Genomic DNA, 22,787 nt, shown 5'->3' with positions numbered 1-22,787 from the left:
AAAAGCCTTTGTACAATATTAGTTTAATTCAAGACATTTACACTGGATTAAGTTGCGCGCTGATGTGAGCTGAAGGCGATTGGTTGGGCGGTTAGGTGATTGACAGCAGGAATGTCTACAGAAGGAATGTGGTACAAACCCCCCCCCCCCCCCCCCCCCCCCAAAAAAAAAGGACAGATCTCACAACACAAGCTCAGCTCATGCTGCATGGTGTCAGTCACAAGATTGTAAGTCCTACATAACATTTGTACTGGCTTGAGATGAATTCTGTAAATTCTCTAAAAGGACGGCCTGTAGAGTAGTGGTTAAGGTACATGACTGGGACAAGGTCGGCGGTTCGATCCCCGGTGTAGCCACCATAAAATCCACACAGTTGTTGGGGCCCTTGAGCAAGGCCCTTAACCCTGCATTGCTCCAGGGGAGGATTGTCTCCTGCTTAGTCTAAATCAACTGTACGTCGCTCTGGCTAAGAGCATCTGCCAAAAATGTAATGCACTTTTTGTGCTGCTGGTTCCCAAATTTTGTGTCAAAGTTATTACTTTTATGTTACATATATACAATTTGTGTGTGTTACAAAGGGAGGCTTTTTAAAATGGACTATGTTGATAGTAACACAAAAATGTCCTTATCTGGACATGGAGGTGTGGTAAAAAAAAACATCGCGTTGGTTTTAACCAATCGGTTTTGAGAGTCAGGGGACGAGTCGAGTCAGACTTAGCCTCATAACTGCGCCGAGTAAAACTTGGAAACGGCTCTTTTGACTTCGGTCCACGTTCCGCACTGGAGAGAATTCCCGGGGTTTTACTCGGCGCAGCCAGCCGGCTCCGTCAGGGCCAGGGGGGGGCCGGGCGGCGCTCTGCGGGCGGAACGTGGGCCGTGGGCCGGGCCGGCCCCGATGTGGATCAGGATCAGGCGTAGTTGCTGCCGTGCTCGACGCGGGTCACCATGGTGGAGACCAGCCGCTCCAGCTGCTTGGCGCGCTGCTCGCCCGTCTGCAGGACCTCCGCGTGATTGGCCTTCTGCTCGCTGTCGTAGTCCATCACTGCCTGATTGGTGATCAGGGACAGGGCGAACACGCGCATCCCGGAGTGCCGCGCCACGATCACCTCGTGCACCGTGCTCATTCCTGCGAAAAAAAGGGAGGTTGGGAGGTTGGGAGGACTGACTACGCGGCGATACAGGCACCGTTTTTTTCGGCTGTAGACCTTTAAATCGGGCTGTTTGACTGAGGGCGGTTCATGAGCTACATAGTTTAGGGTTGAAAGTCTCAAGTGTCTCTCAAGTCTTTCAAAAAAAACTGTTGTATGGATGTATCATTGAGACAGTGTGGGGGCATTGTAACAGGGTTTCTGATGTAACACTGAGACATTGCGGGGGCATTGTAACAGGGTTTCTGATGTAACACTGAGACATTGCGGGGGCAGTGTAACAGGGTTTCTGATGTAACATTGAGACATTGCGGGGGCAGTGTAACAGGGTTTCTGATGCAACATTGAGACATTGCGGGAGCATTGTAACAGGGTTTCTGATGTAACATTGAGACATTGCGGGAGCATTGTAACAGGGTTTCTGATGTAACATTGAGACATTGCGGGGGCAGTGTAAGGGGGGGTTTCTGTTCTCACCAACAGCGTCGGCCCCTAGTTTGTGGAGCATCCGGCACTCGGCGATGGTTTCGAAGGAGGGTCCGCCCAGGACGCAGTACACGCCCTCGCGCAGGAAGTCGCTGTAGCCAAGCTCCGCCCCCACGTCCTGGGCCAGCTGCTGCAGCTCCCGGTCATATGCGTCAGACATGCAGGGGAACCGCACCCCAAACCTGCAAAAGAGAAATGGTGTTACACACACACACACACACACACACGGCTAAACCCCACTTACACCCAAAACCCATTCCGCCGCATTACACCCAACAAACCAACGGTGCAGAACTCTACAGTTCATGAATGTAACTGTTACATAACACTGGAATAACAAGAGCATGCAGCATAACCTTCCCCTGTACAAATATACACTTGCCCACCAGTGCACACAGAAAGAAATTCCAGAAATCTTAAGATTGAAAAAAATACAATATGTACACACACACTCCCATATGCACACAGGCACACACACACATACCATATGCAGAGGCACACACAAATAGCTTACATACACAGGCACACACACACACATACACTCCCGTACGCAAAGATGCAGACACACACGCATACATACCTTAAGCACACAGGCACTCACACAAACACACCATACACACACTTCAATATATACACAGGCACTCACACAAACACACCATACACACACTTCAATATATACACAGGCACTCACACAAACACACCATACACACACTTCAATATATACACAGGCACTCACACAAACACACCATACACACACTTCAATATGTACACAGGCACTCACACAAACACACCATACACACACTTCAATATGTACACAGGCACTCACACAAACACACTTCAATATGTACACAGGCACTCACACAAACACACCATACTCACACTTCAATATGTACACAGGCACTCACACAAACACACCATACACACATTTCAACATGCACATCCACAGGTGCGCACTCACGCACGCACACATGCACTCACACAAACACACCATACGCACAGGCGCACACACACACACACACACACCTTTCATCATTGGGTCCAGCCAGCGGGTTGTTCCCAGCGAAGCCGGGCATGTTGATGTGGTCTTTGATGATCATCATGTCTCCCACCTTGTAGTCCTGGTTCAGCCCGCCGGCCGCGTTGGTCAAGATGACCGTCTCCACACCCAGGAGCTTGAAGATCCGCATGGGCAGTGTGATCTAAACGGAGAGGGGGCGGGTGAGTGTGGCGCGTTCATTCGTACACACACACACACAGGTACACGTGCTAAGAGGTGAAGTATAGCATCTTCGTTAATTTTAGCAAATTTATTTAGCAGTTTTAAAAACATTTTCTTTAAAATCCTATAACACAAAATTACAAAACCAGTACTATACACAGGAAACCATTATAAAAGTCACAAGCAAACATAAAAAATAAAAAAAGTTTATATAACAAAGATAATAATAGTAATAAAAAAGTTTTACAAAATAAGTAACACAAAGCCTTCAAACAAGACCCATACAAACCTAGAAAATTAGAGAACCAATATTCACACAACAATTCAGTACAGAAATAAAAAAAGAACAAAACAACAGCAAAAAAAAACTAGTAAAAACCATTTGGTTAAAAACAAATAAGTACAGAGGTGAGGTACAGAGTGTGCAGGTGCAGTAATGTACAGGTGTGCAGGTATGTTCTCACCTTCTGGACAGGGTATCCTTCATACAGGTGAAACCTTCCCTGCATGCAGATGCAAGGCTTTCCTTTCAGAGTTCCGAACACCAATCGCCCCGCATGACCATTCACTGCAACAGAACCGACCAATTAGCACACACCAGTCCCAGACGGCAACCAATCCCCTAACGACAACCATACATAGCAACCAATCAATACACACCAGCCATACATGGCAACCAATCAGGACACATCAACAACACACAGCAAGCACCTGACACAAGTAACCAACTGGCACAGGGACCACATAACAATCAGCACAAACCAATCACACACACACACATCAGAAAAATCACCATTTCTCTCCATCTCAGCGTTTAGAAAATGAAATTGATATACCCCTTATGGAAATTGAATATACTTGGAACATATTATAAACATGTGGAAAATCATATATCATGATATTTCATTTCAAAGAAGTGGAATGCATTACTGTAATACACATGTATATTTGCCAATATATTATAAAGTGTGGCGCTACATAGATAATATATGCATTTCAGTATACTTTAGAATATATTCCAGCTCCATAGAGACTTCTCCACATGGAGAGAGAGAGAGAGAGAGAGAGAGAGAGAGAGAGAGAGAGAGAGAGAGAGAGAGAGAGAGAGAGAGAGAGAGAGAGAGAGAGAGAGAGAGAGAGAGAGAGAGAGAGAGAGAGAGACAGAGACACAGAGACACAGAGACACAGAGACAGAGACAGAGACAGAGACATACAGGCTTATGGAGAGAAACAGATTCAGATAGATATACATGTATGCAGTAACAGAGAAACTGAGACAGACAGAGAGACAGAGAAAAGACTGATGGGAACAAACAGACAGGCTTACCAGTGCTCTGTGGGAAGTTGGGGATATCCCTGTAGTTAAAGACCACCTGATCCTTCAGCATTTCTGCCAGGCCCCCCAGCCCTGAGCCACACACTATCCCTACCAGGGGGCGCAGTGACGTCTGAGCCAGGAGCCAATCGGCTGTGGCTCTGCAGTCCTCATAGCTGTACGAGAGAGAGAGAGAAAGAGAAACCAACTTGAGCAAAAGAAAGCCCATATGTGCATATACAAGTGAGACTGTAAAATACTAAAGTAATAATAAACTTTATTTGTGTATGCATGTATGTATGCAAGTATGTATGGGTGTGCGTGTGTATGTACACTCAGTGAGCACTTTATTAGGTATTTATTAGGCTTATTTTTTTTTTACTTCTACTGCTGTAGCCTATCCACTTAAGTTATGATGCGTTGTGTGTTCCCAAATGCTCTTCCACATACCACGGTTGTAATGTGTGGTTATTTGCGTTACTGTCACCTTCCTGTCAGCTTTGACCAGTCTGGCCCTTCTCCTCTGACGTCTCTCATTAACAAGGCTTTTCTGTCTGCAGAACTGCTGCTCACTGTATTATTATTTTTTTGCACCATTCTTTGCAAACTCTAGAAGCTAGTGTGCATGAAAATCCCAGGAGATCAGCAGTTTCTGAGATACTCAAACCACCCTGTCTGCCACCAACATGGTCAAAGTCAGTTAGAACATACTTCTTCCCAATTCTGATATTTGGTGTGAACATTAACTGAGGCTCCTGAACCGTATCTACATAACTGTATGCACTCCTGCCACAAGATTGGCTGATTGGAGTAGGTGTAAAGTAAAAATGTTCCTAATCACTGCTTGGTAAATGTGTGTGTGTGTGTGTGTGTGTGTGTGTGTGTGTGTGTGTGTGTGTGTTCACAACACTGGATATGTCCCATCATGCTAATGAGGAATTCTTTGAATCTTTGCAGCTATGTGGAACTCAGTTCATGTATATCACTGTGAAATATGTTACATAACAGCCATTGAAAAAAAAAAAAAAAAAAAAAAAGAAAACCCAAAAACAAACAAGAGCTTGATACATGACCACCACCTGTAAAAATATACACTCGCACCCACGCACCAGTGCACACACACTAACACACAGACTCTGACATGCTCCCGAACTCTTGCTTTTAATTGGATGTAAATTCTGAATGGCGCTTAAAAAGATAATTATCCAATTCATAACGGTCTAACAGGGTTCCGAGAAGGAATTCCGTCTCGGTCACATGGTTTTCTCCCACCAATAGAGAGGTCAAAACAAGGCCATGGCCAAGTCTCGCTTCTCTCACTCACACACACACACACACACACACACACACACACACGAGGAAGCCAGAGAGAGATGCACTCGATGTGACAAATTATTACAGTTTATTGGTTTAGCACCACGAGCGTCTCATGAAGCCTGAAACAGCGCTGCCATTCAGAGACTAGTCAGAAGAAAAAAAAATGTTGTTGGAAAGAGAAAAGAAAAAAGTTCGTCCTCACCCAACCCCAAATTTTCACAGGGACTAAATCAATTCCGGCTTCATAGACGATCACCTAAAGCCGGAATTCGGTGTCTGTAAGGCTTGAAATTCATCACGCGTGTGCTTAAAGGTTTTAGGCTCCCGGTGTCTGAAGGTGGGCGATGAAAAGATTGGACAATCCTGCTAGTCCAGACTGGAAATCCACTACCCTCTTTGGACAGAGTGGAATGTGGGTATGCCTGTAATTCAGCGGAGAAATTGGCTACGTAAATCTGCGAATCTTAACGGCACTTTTCCTTGCACGAAAACTATTCTACATGATCTGCCTTTATTTTGTTTAGAAACGAAAATTCTCCCCTGCCTCTGGTAGGCTACACTCCAAAGAGTGACACGCAACCCCATTACGGCAATCAAGAGTTATTGCACTGCGTAGTTTTGTGCACTGTATATGGAATCTGCCACCTACATCGCGGGAAAAAACACCATCCCTGCAGGTCCTAAACTGGTAATGTTAAGTCGCGATATGACTTTTGAATAACCGCACGCGCCCGATGAGTCATGTCGGATTTTTCCACTAAGCGACTCGCATTTTCCTCCTACTTCCGTTATAGCTGCACACGTGCGTTCCATCACATCAACTGCAAGAATTTCCTATTTTAAACAAAGTCTGTTTACTTAATTTCGCACGGAGCTGATTGTTAAGCAGTTGCGTAGCCTATTCCGTAGTCGGCGAGCATGAAATAGCGCGACGTCTGTAGCGCAGCCCGTCCATCTGAATCGCGCCTTTACTTTACAGTATGGCACAACGTAAGACTTTGGTCTAATCTTCTACATGTCCTCACTAGACCACCTAATTTACTTGAAGTGTGTAGGATAGCGGCAGAACATCAATCCGCGCCCCCCCGTCCCCTCCCCCACCCCACCCCATGTCTAAACGCACGCATTTCGACACACAGACACACGAGCGATTCCTTAATGCCGATGTTTCGTAAAATTGCCATTCCCACCATGAATGTTTTCTGTTACCCACAAATCAAACGGTAATTAAGAGTTTCTGGTCTCCGGCTTAAAGATACGATCCAACGTGGCACCCAACGCGCACCAAAAAAGCGTTTATTGAACAAGCAAGTAAGCCAACACTAATTTTACAAAAAATTAAACTAATATTTTAACTTACCCAGCGGCTGCTTCGGGAAACATGTTACGTACAGTCAAATTCCTTCTCAAAACGTGAAAGTCTGTGGATGAGATGTCTGACGCAATCGCAACAACCGGCAAACGGATATCTTTTAGAAAATTAAATACTTAAATAACTCTTCAATAAATAAATACATGTACGCTATAATAAAAACAGTCCTAAAAACGGGATATTACCGGTAAAATTCTATATAACAGTTGCCCGTCGGTACCCTGTCCACACGCTCTCGCCGGTTGCTTTATATGGACACTTCGGTAACCATCCCGCCCTCCCGATCACATAAAGATGACGCTACGGGGCTCCGATTGGCCGCTCAAACGGGCGTTGTTCGGAAACGACGCTCACACCTCCTTACTGAAAGGACAGACAAAGTGTATTAAACACGCGCTTGTATTGATCCTGTGTGAAAATGGGGCAACAGAAGGTAGCCGCGACGCGGTGTTTTCGCATCGTGACGTATGACTACGAATACTAGGAATGTTTACTAACAACAGGGCGTTTAACTTTGCCCACCATCCGGTCGTTTCACAACACATGTCTCCGACTATATGCAACTCTTTGTGTTGGTTCCTGGCAATTTTGTTTCCACATACCGTTCTCTCATCATACTACATCTCTCGCAACCTACGAACGGCCTTATCTACAGCAATATCTGCCGGTTCTTTTCTAGATCGTTGTTTTCTGTGATTAAGTTATTTTTGAATATCCTACCAAAATTAAACGTTGTATTTTTGAAATGATAGGCCTGTCTCAATGACATGATGCTAATTGTCATGGTTAGTATTGTATTGCATATCTATTACATTACATGTTATTTAGCTGACACTTTTTATCCAAAGCGACCTGCAGTTGATTAGACTAAACAGGAGACACCCACCTAAAGCAATGTGGGGTTAAGGGTCTTGCTCAAGGGCCCAACAGCTGTGCGGATATTACCATGGCTACGATGCAGACTTTGATGATGTTGATAGGTCACAGATATCAGGAAGTCATGGCATGCAAACGATATGCAACAAAATACTAAACACAACTACCTTAATTTACATAACATTACTGTGCCCCAAAACATTATGGTGCCCTGAAATGGGGGGAATATGTATAAACACTGCTGTCATTTCTACATGGTGAAACCAGAATGTATAAAAATGCCAACCAGCTATCAGCTGTTTCAAAACCTAGTTTGAGCTTTTTTTTTTTTTCAGCAGGGGTCTTTTCTCACGTGCAATTCTCGTACATTCAATTTTACTTGGCAAATATTTTTTTATCCGAAGTAACGTACAGTAAGTGCATTCCAAAGGTTGTTTGGGCTAACTACAAACTATTATGTGTCCGTGCAGCTGTGCATATTTGTGTGTGTGTGTGACCAGGAGTGTATGCCAGTGTGTGTGAGCATTTATTTGTATGACAGTCTGTATATATATGTATTTCTGTGTGTGTGTGTGTGTGTGTGTGTGTGTGAGAGAGAGAAAGATGAATGAATGTGTATAAATGTGCGCACGCCCACGTATGTGTGCATGCATGTGTTCCTGTGTGTGTGCGTGCATTTGTTCCTGTGTGTTTGTGTGTGCATGTGTTCCTGTGTGTGTGTGCGTGCATGCGTTCCTGTGTGTTTGTGTGTGCATGTGTTCCTGTGTGTGTGTGCGTGCATGCGTTCCTGTGTGTGTGTGTGTGTGTGTGTGTGCATGTGTTCCCGTGTGTGTGCGTGTGCGTGCATGCGTTCCTGTGTGTGTGTGTGTGTGTGTGTGTGCATGTGTTCCCGTGTGTGTGCGTGTGCGTGCATGCGTTCCTGTGTGTGTGTGTGTGTGTGTGTGTGTGTGTGTGCATGCGTTCCTGTGTGTGTGTGTGTGTGTGTGCATGCGTTCCTGTGTGTGTGTGTGTGTGTGCATGCGTTCCTGTGTGTGTGTGTGTGTGTGTGTGTGTGTGTGTGCGCGTGTGCGTGCATGCGTTCCTGTGTGTGTGTGTGTGTGTGTGTGTGTGTGTGTGCGCGTGCGTGCGTGCGTGTGTGCGTCTTCACACCTGACTCCCAGGTAAAGGGAGGGTGAACACACCTGACTCCCAGGTAAAGGGAGGGTGATCACACCTGACTCCCAGGTAAAGGGAGGGTCTTCACACCTGACTCCCAGGTAAAGGGAGGGTCTTCACACCTGACTCACAGGTAAAGGGAGGGTGATCACACCTGACTCCCAGGTAAAGGGAGGGTGATCACACCTGACTCCCAGGTAAAGGGAGGGTCTTCACACCTGACTCACAGGTAAAGGGAGGGTGAACACACCTGACTCCCAGGTAAAGGGAGGGTCTTCACACCTGACTCACAGGTAAAGGGAGGGTGAACACACCTGACTCACAGGTAAAGGGAATGTGGAAAAACCAGCAGTCCTCGGACCCTCGAGGACGGCGGTTTTATGATCGCTGTTATATAAGGTTGCCTGTGTCGCTGCAGTTAGCCCTTGGCTGTGTTTGCTCACACTGACCAGTCCACTGTTTTGCAACCGGAGCGTGTTGTCCCTGTTTCTCCGTCTCCGCCGCCCCGCCTCCCCCCCCCCAGTTGTCCCGGCGTAGCAGGTCTCAGGCCCCTTCAGTCAAGTGATTCCTCCATGGACTCACTGAACCCTGGGGCGTGGGGGGGGGGGGGGGTCACGATCACAGGGGGCTCGTGCACGTCACCAAGACATAAATAAATCACTGCAGTCCAAAGGACAAAGGATACTTTTGCCGGCTCGGGGCGGGAGACAGACGGTACGCGTTGGTGTCGCCCGTGCAGGTGTCGCCCGTGCAGGCGTCAGTGTAGGGCGCACTGCTCCCCGCTGTGATGGCCGATTCCGGTTTCTAGCGCCGAGCTGCGTTGACGGTGCGGTACGCACGACGTGCTTCAGGACGTTTAACGCAGTCTTTCGATGGTGTGTCTCCACAGCAAGCTGTTTCCACGGTTAGCTGGCATTAACGCTGTCCTCAGGACCTCGGGAGCTTCACAAGATGGCTGGTCTTTTTTTTTTTTTTCGTAAATACGTGGAGGAAAAACCCGGGAAGAAATCTCGGGAGGAACCTAACGATTGGGGGGACGCCCGGGCAGAAAGTCCGCAGCGACGCGGAGATCTGACAAGCAGCTTTACTGCTGTTTTTTCCCCTCTTCTTCTCTCCTTTCCTCGTGTTCTGACCGTTTCTTGGCTCTCAACTTTTTTTTTTCCGGGGGCAGTCGGCTACCTTCAACTTTTGTGGTCCTATAGTTTGCTGGACGCGACCTCAGTATTTGCGCAGTCTACTGTTCAGTGCACCTATGTCGATTTTTATTTTACATTTACAGACCTCTCAGAAAACATCCTGCTACTGTTTCATAAGCGCGCACGTTACCTAAGCTGAACCGCAGGTGTGCTGGCCAGTGGAGCCGGGGGTGGAATGTCTAATGGCTGATTTGACAGGTGAAGCCCGTTGTAGATTCTCACTCACACAGAGTGCACCGGCCTGTTATGTAATGAGCTCCAGTCCAAACTTCCTTTATGTAATGTGTTACCATTTTCCTTATCTGTGTTTAAGGGGCATAGGGGGACACTCGGGGGGGGGAGCGAAAGGGGGGGGGGGGTGGGGGCGTGGGGGCCAGAGAGAAGGGAGCAGGAGTGGAGAACTAAGAGACAGACTGGGAGTCAAAGAGAGGAGTCAAAGAGAAAGAAAGGAATAGGGACGGGGTGCAGAAAAGGGAGAGAAAGAGAGAACAAGACGCAGAGAGAGAGAGGAGAGCGAGAGTGGACAGGCATGGGGGGCGCGGGGGGGGGCAGAGAGAGTACAGTGCTGTGCGTCAGCATTTCCCCCAAATACGGTGATGCCTCCGTTTGTCCTGGAGAATTTGGGCCAAGGTCCTAAGTCTGTATGTACTCTCTGTCTCTGAAACTGAGAACACAGAGAAATGGAGAGAGAGAGAGAGAGAGAGAGAGAGAGGGGTCAACAGTGTGCTTTAACTTTGTACTTACACAGAACTCTACCTTCTGCAAGTCATGCTACCCCAGACACCGAACACACAAGAGGTTAAACAACCAACAGCGAGCGAGCCTGATCTGAATGCTTGGCTAGGATAAAGAGACAGACAGACTGATAGAGCTGGAGATAGCCGGTCTTGTTTACATTATTGCATTAGCACCGGAGGTCTGACACGAGACCAGAGTGTATGAAATGAACAGGCCACAGAGGCCATCCACGTGCTCTCCTAATGAAACGGATTACACACCGCATGAACCGAATTCTCCCGCCCGCTGACACACACACAGCGCTGTCTTACAGATTACTCACACACACACACACCCATGCACACAAACGCACACACACTCATGAACACATTTACATACATCCACACACACACACACACGCATGGACACACATGCATATACAAACGCGCACACACACACGTCATACATACACACACGCACGCACACACAGACATGCTCATACCCACATACACACATACAGACATGCTTTATCCCCACACACAAACACGCAAACATACAGACGTGCTCATACACACGCACTCATCCGGCAGAAATATGTGTGTGTGTCTAAATGAGTTTGCATGTGTGCATGTGTGGGTGCAGGTGAGTGAATGAATGTGCGGCAACACATTCACAAAAAGTTGTAAAAATATTCACTCTTTTATTGATTAATTATAAAAGGATGTTCAGTTTTTACACAGGTTAGCTGCATGGTGTATTGTTCTGAAGGCCCTGGCCACATTAAACAGGAATTCTTAGCGTCTCCAAGTCACTGCCCATATCAGAGGTTCTGTAATTCCACCACAGCATAAACTGCGAACATGCCAGCTAGCAAGGGAGCCACAGCACTGTCAGCCAATAAGGTTTCAGCACACATGACACATGGCACACGGCCAGTCACAGGAGGGAACACAGGCACCTTCCTGCGGACAACAACAACAACAAAAGAAATCATATAACCCTTTGGAGAGCATGTTTTTTTTTTTTTTTTTTTTTTTTTTCTCTCTCTTCAAAATTCAAAAACTCAGCGTTCTAGGACTCCTTCGCCGCGTCCGATCGCCCGTGGCGAGTGTTGCGTAAGCAGTTAGAAATGTCCAGTTTAGGCAACGTTCCGATCGCACGTTTTTGCCATCTCACGCCTCGAAAAAGGGTTAACGAGCTAACAAAACATTTTTTTGTGAGCCGTGTGAAGGCCGATAGCGGAGCGTTCCGATAGCGAGCGGAGTCCTCAGACGCTTCGAACGCACGGTGGGAAAGACATGGGTAGCCTTGAGCAGAGAGGTCAACCGAGGCTCTTTCCCCCAGCTGCCCGTCTGCGCGTAACAGGAGACACGCCGATGTTCGATGTTTGTGCGTTCAGTCCATCCTCGGAATGTCCTGGGTTCGGCGGGTTTGCTGATGAGCTGTTATGTCTGCGAACGATACAGTTCTGCACAATGCAATGAATTCCGTCAAAACCCACACAGCCAATCCGTGTACACTCGGTGAGGTAGACCTTAGTACGCAGACCTGTACACCAGCTTGTTGATGCAAATATTTAATCAGCCGGCAATATTTAATCAGCCAGCAAATATTAATCAGCAGCAACTAAATAAGCCTGCAGGCATGGTCAAGAGGTTCAGCTGTTTTTCAGACCAAATGTCAGAATGGTGAAGAAATATGATCAAAGTGAGTTTGAGTGTGGAATTTACATTTTACATTTTAGTCATTTGGCAGACGCTTTTAATCCAAAGCGACTTACAAGTGCATAGGTTCTACCATAAGTCAGAGCATCACATCCTGAAACTAGCAAAATACACAGGAAAGACCAGAGCTGGCAGACCAGAGCTGGCAGACCGGAGTGGTCTAGCTGGGGAGTAGGGAGTGATCAAGGATTGTATGTAAGGTGGGGCAGTCCCCTTAGCAGCCTGATTTGTGGTTGGTGCCAAACAGGGTGGTTTCAGTATCTCAGAAGCTGCTGATCTCCTGGGATCTTCAGACACAACAGTCTCTAGAGTTTGCAGAGAATGGTGCGAAAAACTAAAAACATCCAGTGAGCAGCAGTCCTGCAGGCAAAAACGCCTTGTTAATAAGAGAGGTCAGAGGAGAATTGCCAGACTGGTCAAAGCTGACAGGAAGGTGACAGTAATGGAAATGTATGACAATAGTGGTATGCAGAAGAGAATCTCTGAACACACAACGACACACAACGTGTCAGAGCTCTAAGTGGACAGGCTACAGCAGCACAGGACCAATACTTAAAAAAAAAAAGTTATAAATACCTAATAAAGTGCTCAGTGAGTGTATATCCCTGTAATAAGAGGTGTATTAAGCGTGTCCAAGGTTGTGATAAGAGCTGTATAAAGTGTGATTATTCCCATGTCCCATTGGGAATTACTCGCATCCTATCCATGAAGCGCTGAAATTCCAGGCTAAAGTGATAGCCTTCATATTAAACTCTCTGAACCACTCATTTGTCCTGCCTCTCCCCTGAGCAACCATCTCCATGACAACCCTCACACAATCCCCATCCCCAAAAACTGTCTTCATGACAACCCTCACACAATCCCCATCCCCAAAAACTGTCTCCATGACAACCCTCACACAATCCCCATCCCCAAAAACTGTCTTCATGACAACCCTCACACAATCCCCATCCCCAAAAACTGTCTCCATGACAACCCTCACACAATCCCCATCCCCAAAAACTGTCTCCATGACAACCCTCACACAATCCCAATCCCCAAAAATCTTCTCCATGACAACCCTCACACAATCCCAATCCCCAAAAACTCTCCATGACAACCCTCACACAATCCCATCCCCAAAAACTGTCTCCATGACAACCCTCACACAATCCCCATCCCCAAAAACTGTCTTCATGACAACCCTCACACAATCCCCATCCCCAAAAACTGTCTCCATGACAACCCTCACACAATCCAATCCCAAAAATTGTCTCCATGACACCCTCACACAATCCCAATCCCCAAAAACTCTCCATGACAACCTTCACATAATCTCAATCCCCAAAAACTGTCTCCACGACAACCCTCACACAATCCCCATCCACAAAAAGCTGTCTCCATGACAACCCTCACACAATCCCCATCCAAAAAAGCTGTCTCCATGACAACCCTCACACAATCCCAATCCCCAAAAATCTTCTCCATGACAACCCTCACACAATCCAATCCCCAAAAACTCTCCATGACAACCCTCACACAATCCCCATCCCCAAAAACTGTCTCCATGACAACCCTCACACAATCCCCATCCCCAAAAACTGTCTTCATGACAACCCTCACACAATCCCCATCCCCAAAAACTGTCTCCATGACAACCCTCACATAATCCCCATCCCCAAAAACTGTCCATGACAACCCTCACACAATCCCAATCCCCAAAATTGTCTCCATGACAACCCTCACACAATCCAATCCCCAAAAACTCTCCATGACAACCCTCACATAATCTCAATCCCCAAAAATTGTCTCCATGACAACCCTCACACAATCCCCATCCAAAAAAACTGTCTCCATGACAATCACACACAATCCCAATCCCCAAAAACTGTCTCTATGACAACCCTCACACAATCTCAATCCCCAAAAACTGTCTCCATGATACCCTCACACAATCCCCATCCCAAAAATGGACTCCACGACAACCCTCACACAATCCCCATCCCAAAAAAGCTGTCTCAATGACAACCCACACATTACTCTTCCCCAGCAAGCCTCGCACCATTCTCCCTAGTAACCATCGGCATGACAATCCAAACAATGCTCCCTGACTCCCACCATGGCAACCCAAATACAAATCTCTCTCTGTCACACTGCTCTCCCTGGCTCACGTCTCTACGACAACCTTTTTCACGACAGCCCTCATGTCAAGATCCCCAGCAACTCTCACCATGGCGACCCTAACGCTGCTCCCTGGAATCAAACAACAGGAACAACATTCTTCCTGGTGGCCTCTTGGCCCATCTCTCCAAGGGGCGACATGGCTCAGGCAATAAGAGCAGTCGGGAGGGTTGCCGGTTCGATCCCCCGCCCGGGCTGTGTCGAAGCGTCCCTGAGCAAGACACCTAACCCCCAAATGCTCCTGACGAGCTGGTCGGGGCCTTGCATGGCAGCCAATTGGCGTCAGTGTGTGAGTGTGTGTATGTGTATGAATGGGTGAATGGAGAAGCATCAATTGTACAGCGCTTTGAATAAAGGCGCTATATAAATGCCTGCCATTTATCTCTCCCTTACTGTCACACTGTCCTCCTGACAGCCCAGGTCAGAGGTCGTGTATCAGCATAGAATCAGCAGACTGACGCGTGAAGAATGAGTCAGAGGGACAAAGAGACCGAGGGAGGGAGGGAGGGAGGGAGAGAGAGAGAGATAAACATCCGGAGGGAGCCCAGAGAGGAGGGCGGAGGGATGGAGAGGTGGAATGTGTTGAATGTTATGTTCAGAAATCAGGAAGTGACTGACATACTTGCCTGCAGCATAAGCCTGCACGTCAGTGTCTATCTTCACTGGTTCCCTGACATCCCCCCCACCACAGAGACAGAGGAGATATGATAGCCCGCCTGTCATCTCCATCTGCGCACTCACAATGCGCTCAGTCAACCCATTAAAAATGCGGGGTAAAAGCGACCTGTAGCATAGTGGTTAAGGTAAATGACTGGGACCCGCAAGGTGGGTGGCTCTAATCCCGGTGTAGCCACAATAATATCCGCACAGCCGTTGGGCCCTTGCGCAAGGCCCTTAACGCTGCATTGCTCCAGGGGAGGATAGTCTCCTGCTTAGTCTAATCAACTGTTAATGTGGTTTATGAACATTTTCCCTGGGTAGTAATCCTCAAATATTTACAAACCGAAAAAAACCTTCCCTTTTCTTTGCATTCCATTCTCCATTCACAGCAAGCATATGAGGCCGTGGAAAAGACCAAACAGAAACGGTTTGTACATTTAATGCACTATTAATTGCTTGCGCTGTGTCATTTATGTAGCTGAATAGTTAACTTCTCGTTTTTTCCCTGAGGGGCCCCTTTTGGGCTGCCGTGTGTCACGCACACACGTGGAATGTCGGGGGGGCAACCAGAGTCCCTGTAATCAGCAACAGAGCCAGGCTGGGCGCGCAGTGCCCCCTGCTCACCAGTAGGTGGTGCTGATGGACAGCACTTGCACCCTTTCCAGAGAGAGAGAGAGAGAGAGAGAGAGAGAGAGAGAGAGAGAGAGGAGAGAGAGAGGAGAGAGAGAGAGAGAGGAGAGAGAGAGAGAGAGAGAGAGAGAGAGAGAGAGAGAGAGAGAGATGAGAGAGAGAGAGAGAGAGGAGAGAGAGAGAGAGAGAGAGAGAGAGAGAGAGAGAGAGAGAGAGATCTAAGTGTAATGATTGTTGGTGCCAGACAGGGTGGTTTGAGTATCTCAGAAGTGGTTGATCTCCTGCACAACAATCTCTAGAGTTTGCAGAGAATGGTGCAATGAAACAAAAAAACATCCAGTTTGGGCAGAAACGCCTTGTTAATGAGAGAAGTCATGAGGAGGGGAAGGACCAGACGGGTCGGAGGTGACAGAAAGGTGACCACACATTACAACAGTGGTGCGCAGAAGAGCATCTCTGAACAAACAATGTGTTACACCTTCGAGTGGATAGGCGACAGCAGCAGAAGACTTGAGCAAAAAAATAAGTCTAATAAATACCTGATAAAGTGGTCACAGAATGTACTATGAGTCCCAATAGGAAAGTTTCTTACAGTGAGCTGTTTATCATTTAGTTTTTGAGTCCTTATTGGGTTTGCACGAGCCGTTGGACAGCCTAGATTGTTAGATACGAAATAGAAGGTTTTGGCGAAATATGGCATTAAATTTCTCTTGCAACTGCTCTCGCGCTTTTTCATTGAAAGCTTTCTTTGGCTTTCCTCTGAGAGGAACAGTGGACTTGCGGCATAACCACGCACGCTCGTGGCACTTCCCGGCCTTCGTACGACTAGACCAAAAGAGAATAGGATGGCAGTTGAGATTGCCGTCTTTCTCCTTCGCTTTCATTCCAGACTGAACTCTTAGGGGGCTGGGACATCCCGCACGGATGACCGGATTGGTTAGACAGCTGTCCGTCAAATTCGCAGTTGGCCTGGGCCCACCCCTTATGCTAGCACGTGCTACGAGCGGGAGGGAGAGCTAGTGATTCAGCCTATTTTCTGTCTACTTGACTGACACCATTGTATTACTGCGCTCTGCTATTAACCCCTTGAAGAGTATCTGGAATGTTTGTTTTCGTTTTTTTTCTTCTTCTCATAATTCTAAGTTCTAGAACTCCGTTGCTTTCAATCGCCAGTATTGACTGTTACATCAGCATCAGGATGTTCCGTTAAGAACATTCCAATTGCGTATTTGTGATCTTACAGTACACCGGCCTCACTAGTAGTACGCAGTCTTTCAAACTGTTCAGACATGAATGTATAGCGCATGGAATATTACTAATTACTAATTACTAATTACTAATATTAAGTGTACTCATCTACTCCAGGGCCTTCGTTTAGAAATGCATTCTTGCATTTGCACTTAAATGTAATCTTAAAGGTGCAATAGGTAAGATGTTTGTGTTAAAACATTGTCACAAGACCATTGTAAATCCTTTCCTATCATTGAAAAGGATCACTGACATGTTGACTCACCCTCTGCCTGTGTTCATAGTCCTTAAATTCGGGTTTCAAAATATGCAGTTGACGGGCCGGCACTGTGTATCAAAACATTGTATCGCTGTACAATAATTAAAGCTCATTGGTTGAAAATTGATTCTAACTGCCACAGCCAATGGTGTTTCAACATCAGTGCATTCACGGAGAAGGGGGCGGGATAAACAGTGTTGTGGTTTGAAGGTGTTTGTTGCTGCTATTCCTCTCTTGACCGTTAGAAGTCAGAATTTACCGATTGTACCTTTAAGATAATTTTCCAAGTTCCGCTTACTCTTCATTCATAAAAATAAAAAGTTGCTCAGGGTGGTTTAAAGAGGCTTATCTGTGCCTGACCTAGGCGTGAGATACAAATCCCAAATCAACTTCAATTTGAACTCGAGTGAACGTGCTTTACCATTGCCCCATCTTGCGAATGCAACCAATAGCAGCTGTTTACCTCGAGATAAGGTTACGTTTCAACACTTCCCGCGCTGTTCACGCCCAGTGTAGATTATCCGTTAAATGTTATTCTTAAAGAGAGAGCACAGCCTGCTTCGGAGAGAACGCCCACTCATCCGCCGTGCAGCCCCTTTCACGGGCAGCGGGTACCCCTCAGGCACAGACTGCCCCTGTCTCGCCTTTCTGTCTGTCTTTGCCTCCCCAATGCACTGAAAACGGGACGGAAAAGGAGCATCTATTCAAAGTACTCAACACCTTTGTCTTTTTTTTGTTTTTTTTGTTTCGTATTTATTTGTACCATAAAAGAGGACAATAACGGACTGCATTCATATAGCACTTTTATCCAAAATCGATTTACAATTAATGCCTCTCATTCACACACACACACACACACACTCGCACATACACACTCGCACACGCACACGCACACACACACACACACTCGCACACACACACACTCGCGCACACACACACACACACACACACACTCGCACACACACACTCGCACGCGCACACACACACACACTCGCACACACACACACTCGCACACACACACACACACACACTCGCACACACACACTCGCACACGCACGCACGCGCACACACACACACACTCGCACACACACACACACACACACACTCGCACACACACACACACACACTCGCACACACACACACTCGCGCACACACACACACACACACACACACACACGCACACACACACACACTCGCACATACACACACACACACACACACACACACTCGCACACACCTGCTCCAACCGGCTCGTTGAGAGTTAGGTGTCTTGCTCAGAGACACTTCAACTCGCCCAGGGCGGGGGTAAACCAGCAACCCTCCGACTGCCAGAGGACCGCTCTTACCTCCTGCCTATTGCCTATTTATAAATCATTTAATCTTTAAGCATGTTGGCAACAGAGATGCATTGGGTACATTTAGAACTGTCTCAACTCATGTGGAACTATTGTACACAATTCAATTGAGTAAGTCCAGTAGGTATTTTATTCAGTGTGGGATCAAACGCACCATTGTTTGATTGCTCCGGCTTCATGCCCTGCCCTTGGTGAAAGGTGCCTTCCACAGGGGTACAGCCTGGAAACCAGCACCGGGGTTTTATACCTCTGCCACTTCCTAGTGCCAAAACAGGACAACCAACAATCACCCCCGAATGGCTTACTTGCTAGGGGAGCCTGTCTGGGTGAATGACTGGGACCCAGAAGCAGGTTGGTGGTTCAAGCCCCAGTGTAGCCACAATAAGATTTGCACACCTTGAGCAAGGCCCTTAACTCCCACATTGCTTCAGGGGGGATTGTCCCCTGCTTAGTCTAATCAACTGTGAGTGGCTTTGGATAACATCATCAGCTAAATAACTAAATAAGTACTATTATTTAAAGTGCTGAGGCCTATGCAGATGCATTGGTTTGCCTCCTTAGATCTCAGAAATGCATTGTTTTCCATCTCATTTCCGCCCAGGCGTTTGGCAATTCATGTACTTCAACCCGGCCAACACAAGAAATTCTCACAATGTTGCTGCCATGTAGTGGCAATGTTATAACATTGTGGGCTGAAAGGGAGAGAACCTTTTTTTTGTTTTTTTTTGCCAAATGAATCGGGGGGATGTTTTGGTGGCAGGTTGAGAGTGCCCGGTCGGGAATTAAGCCAGGACGCCAGGGAACCCCCTTGTCTTTGCGAAGAGAGTCACGGGATCTTTAAAGACAACATTCGATCAGGGCCTCAGTAATAACACCTCATCTGAAAGAGATTTGCGACCAGAGGGAAGATCAACCGCCAACTGGCCCACCAACACCAACTTAGTTTTCAGCCCATCCACGTACTAGCCAAGCCCACACCTGCTCAGCTTCAGCCGCATGGCGGTATGGATGCTGGGGGAGCCCACACTAGCAAACGGGGCGGGCCCAGGTCTGGGGTGAGTTTGATGAACAGTTGTCTCGCTAATCCAGTCCAATGACACAGGGACATCTCAACCCCCCCCCCCCCCCCCCCCCCTTGCAGTTCCCTTCCACTCGCGGAGTGATATAGTCTCGGGCCAAGAAAGCGACAGAATGGGGCCGAAAGAAAGCGGATGAATGCAAGGAAGGAGAAAGACCCAGGAAGGAAGGAAAGATGGAGAAAGCGAGAGGGAGCACAGCAAACAGGGACAGAATAAAGGGAAGAAAAAAATGAACTCGGCTACCGGCAACAGCAGCCAAGCAAACTGACCCTCCAACAGACTCCCTCCCTCCCCTCCCTTTACCCCTCTCTCAACCTCTCTTTTACTCTTCCCCCTCTTTCTCGCTCTCTACCTCACTATCAATCTCTCACTCTCTCTTTCTGTCCCTATCTCTATTCCCCCCTCTTTACTTCCCTCTTTTGCTGTTTCTCTCACCATTTCTCTGACCACTGCTCCACACTGCTGCTCTGACCACTGCTCCACACTGCTGCTCTGACCACTGCTCCACACTGCTGCTCTGACCACTGCTCCACACTGCTGCTCTGACCACTGCTCCATACTGCTGCTCTGACCACTGCTCCACACTGCTGCCCTGACCACTGCTCCACACTGCTGCTCTGACCACTGCTCCACACTGCTGCTCTGACCACTGCTCCACACTGCTGCCCTGACCACTGCTCCACACAGCTGCCCTGGCCAGTACACCACTAATCTCTTGCTCTCTCGCTCTCTTTCTGTCTCTTTCAGACCCACAAACACACACAAACACACACACACACACACACACACACACACACACACACACATACAAATACACACACTCTCTCTCTCTCACACACACACTTGCTCCCATTCTTTCATTAAGGAAAGGCATCAACACTCTCTTGTGACCAAAACAGAAGATTAATTCCCTCTTTGTGTGTTTTTCTCAAAAAGGACATTCAGACCCTTCTTCTGTGGAGAAAGACCACACAGCTGTACAGATTCCCCCACCTCTCCAAATATCCCCTTCTGTCTGCTCTTACTAAACACGGTCTCTAACCCAATCAGCATGCCCGCTGCGTAAGCACCATGTTACATCACTCCTTAAGTCTACTAAGCACTGTCTCACAGCCAATCACAAAGTCTACCGTATCAAAATGATTATGCGACAACAATCTATTCCCAAAGTGCACACTCTACAAAATCAATTACTCAAAAGTGCATACACCAGAAAGTGCATACGCCAGAAAGCAAACTACCCGAACCTATACACAAAAGAAATCGGACAAATTATCAGAGTGTTGCTCGGGCATGGAGTGTGAGCAGTATTATTTAAAACAACTACTGGTCACCCTTTACAATAATTTTCATTAATAGGCATTAACTAATGTAGTTGTTAACGTGAATTAATGATGGGCAAATCCATTAATTAAGCATGAAATTAACTTCTCATCAGTTCATGCATGCAACTACATGATATTTATACAATAGCAAAACTAACTTATAATTAGTTAACCATTAACAAATACATTAAATGACTTTTTCCATTCCAATGTGAATTGGCAATAACTAATGCGGTTGTTAACATAACTTAATCTGCAAATACATAAACACAGGTGTACAGATTAACTTCTGAGTCCCGAGTAGTAGTTAATTAGCAACTACATTAGTTCATGCCAATAAAAAAGACCTTATTGTAAACTGTTAGCCAATTAATAGTGCTCTAAACAATTATACTATTGTACAAGTTCCAGAATTATTGGCACAATTGACAAAGGCTGTTGTAGCACAGGACTTTGTAGTAAATGTAACTTGTTTTATTTTTGTACCCGTGATCTGATTTGCGTAGATCAACAATCATCTTTGTCTCTTTTCACATGACACTTCTTTCGCTTACCTCATGGTATGATGGAAAACAATCGGATTACACTGTTCAGACTCAAAACCCACCTTTTCAAACTCTACCTTAGTCCTCCCTCCTGATTTCCCCTGCCCCTCCTTTCTGATATCCCTATCCTTGTCTAACCCCCCCCCCCCAAAAAAATGACTAAAATGTAAATGTAAATGTACGTGCATGCTATCCATTGTTCTACCCTACACAGTAAAATATTAAGCATTAAATGGAGTGATGGAAGGGCACTATACTATATATTATATTATACTACAAGATGCTCTTGTCCAGAGCGATGTACAACAAAGTGCAGATCAAACACAGGAACAATTATTTTATACACCTTTAAAAAAAAAAAAAAAAAAAGGCATTTCCATAAAGACAAACTTTACCTTTCCAATAATTCTGGACTTGACTGTACCAATTATTATAGCACATACAAACTAATTATGCTTACTTGTTACAGATAGTATTCCAGGGGCAGATGCCAACTCTTTGTGTACACACAACTCTAACAGCACACAGTGTTCATATGGAAATATTGATTAATATTGATTGTTAGGAATATTTAACAACTCTACCTGATATAATAGAAGCTGCCATTGTTAAAAATGTGTGTGTGTATATGTGTGTGTGTATGTTTACAATACTCGCTATGTTATAGCCCCAGGATTTATGCATAGCCTGGGGCTATTTTGCTGTGTCCGTGAACACGCAGGGAGGCGCCCCATGAATCCGTGAACCCACCCACCCGAGGTTCAGAAGACGACCTAACAACAAGCACACGCGAAACACCCAGAATCCCTAGATCGCCCGGGCCCAAACGTGTTGCTTTTCACTGCTAATCTGTTTTAACGTTCCGTCGTCCCACCGCTCAGCGCCGTCGAAATGGAACGAGCGCTACTCGTGCTCTCTTCCCAGAAGCGGACAATTGAAAGGAGCCTCGCGCATTCTCGCGGAGGCCTCTCGGGGCAACAAACGTGACCGGCGTCGTCCAG

The 22,787-nt window shown here is 46.7% G+C and overlaps 1 protein-coding gene across 1 annotated transcript; it reads right to left on the bottom strand.

Moving 5' to 3' along the window:
• Positions 1 to 165: 165 nt before the first annotated feature.
• Positions 166 to 7,110, bottom strand: pnp5a (purine nucleoside phosphorylase 5a). The gene is made up of 6 exons (XM_061255077.1): positions 6,846 to 7,110; positions 4,181 to 4,344; positions 3,318 to 3,421; positions 2,658 to 2,833; positions 1,626 to 1,816; positions 166 to 1,126 (listed from the first exon to the last, which is right to left on the bottom strand). Exons 1-6 carry the CDS (start codon positions 6,866 to 6,868, stop codon positions 909 to 911), a joined length of 876 nt encoding a protein of 291 aa, XP_061111061.1. The 5' UTR covers positions 6,869 to 7,110; the 3' UTR covers positions 166 to 908.
• Between the last annotated feature and the right edge of the window lie 15,677 nt (positions 7,111 to 22,787).

This window comes from Conger conger, chromosome 9 (genome assembly GCF_963514075.1).
Source record: "Conger conger chromosome 9, fConCon1.1, whole genome shotgun sequence".
Taxonomy (NCBI): Eukaryota; Metazoa; Chordata; class Actinopteri; order Anguilliformes; family Congridae; genus Conger; species Conger conger.
Note: the sequence above shows the minus strand (reverse complement) of the source record. Positions and strands in the feature narration are given on the sequence as shown.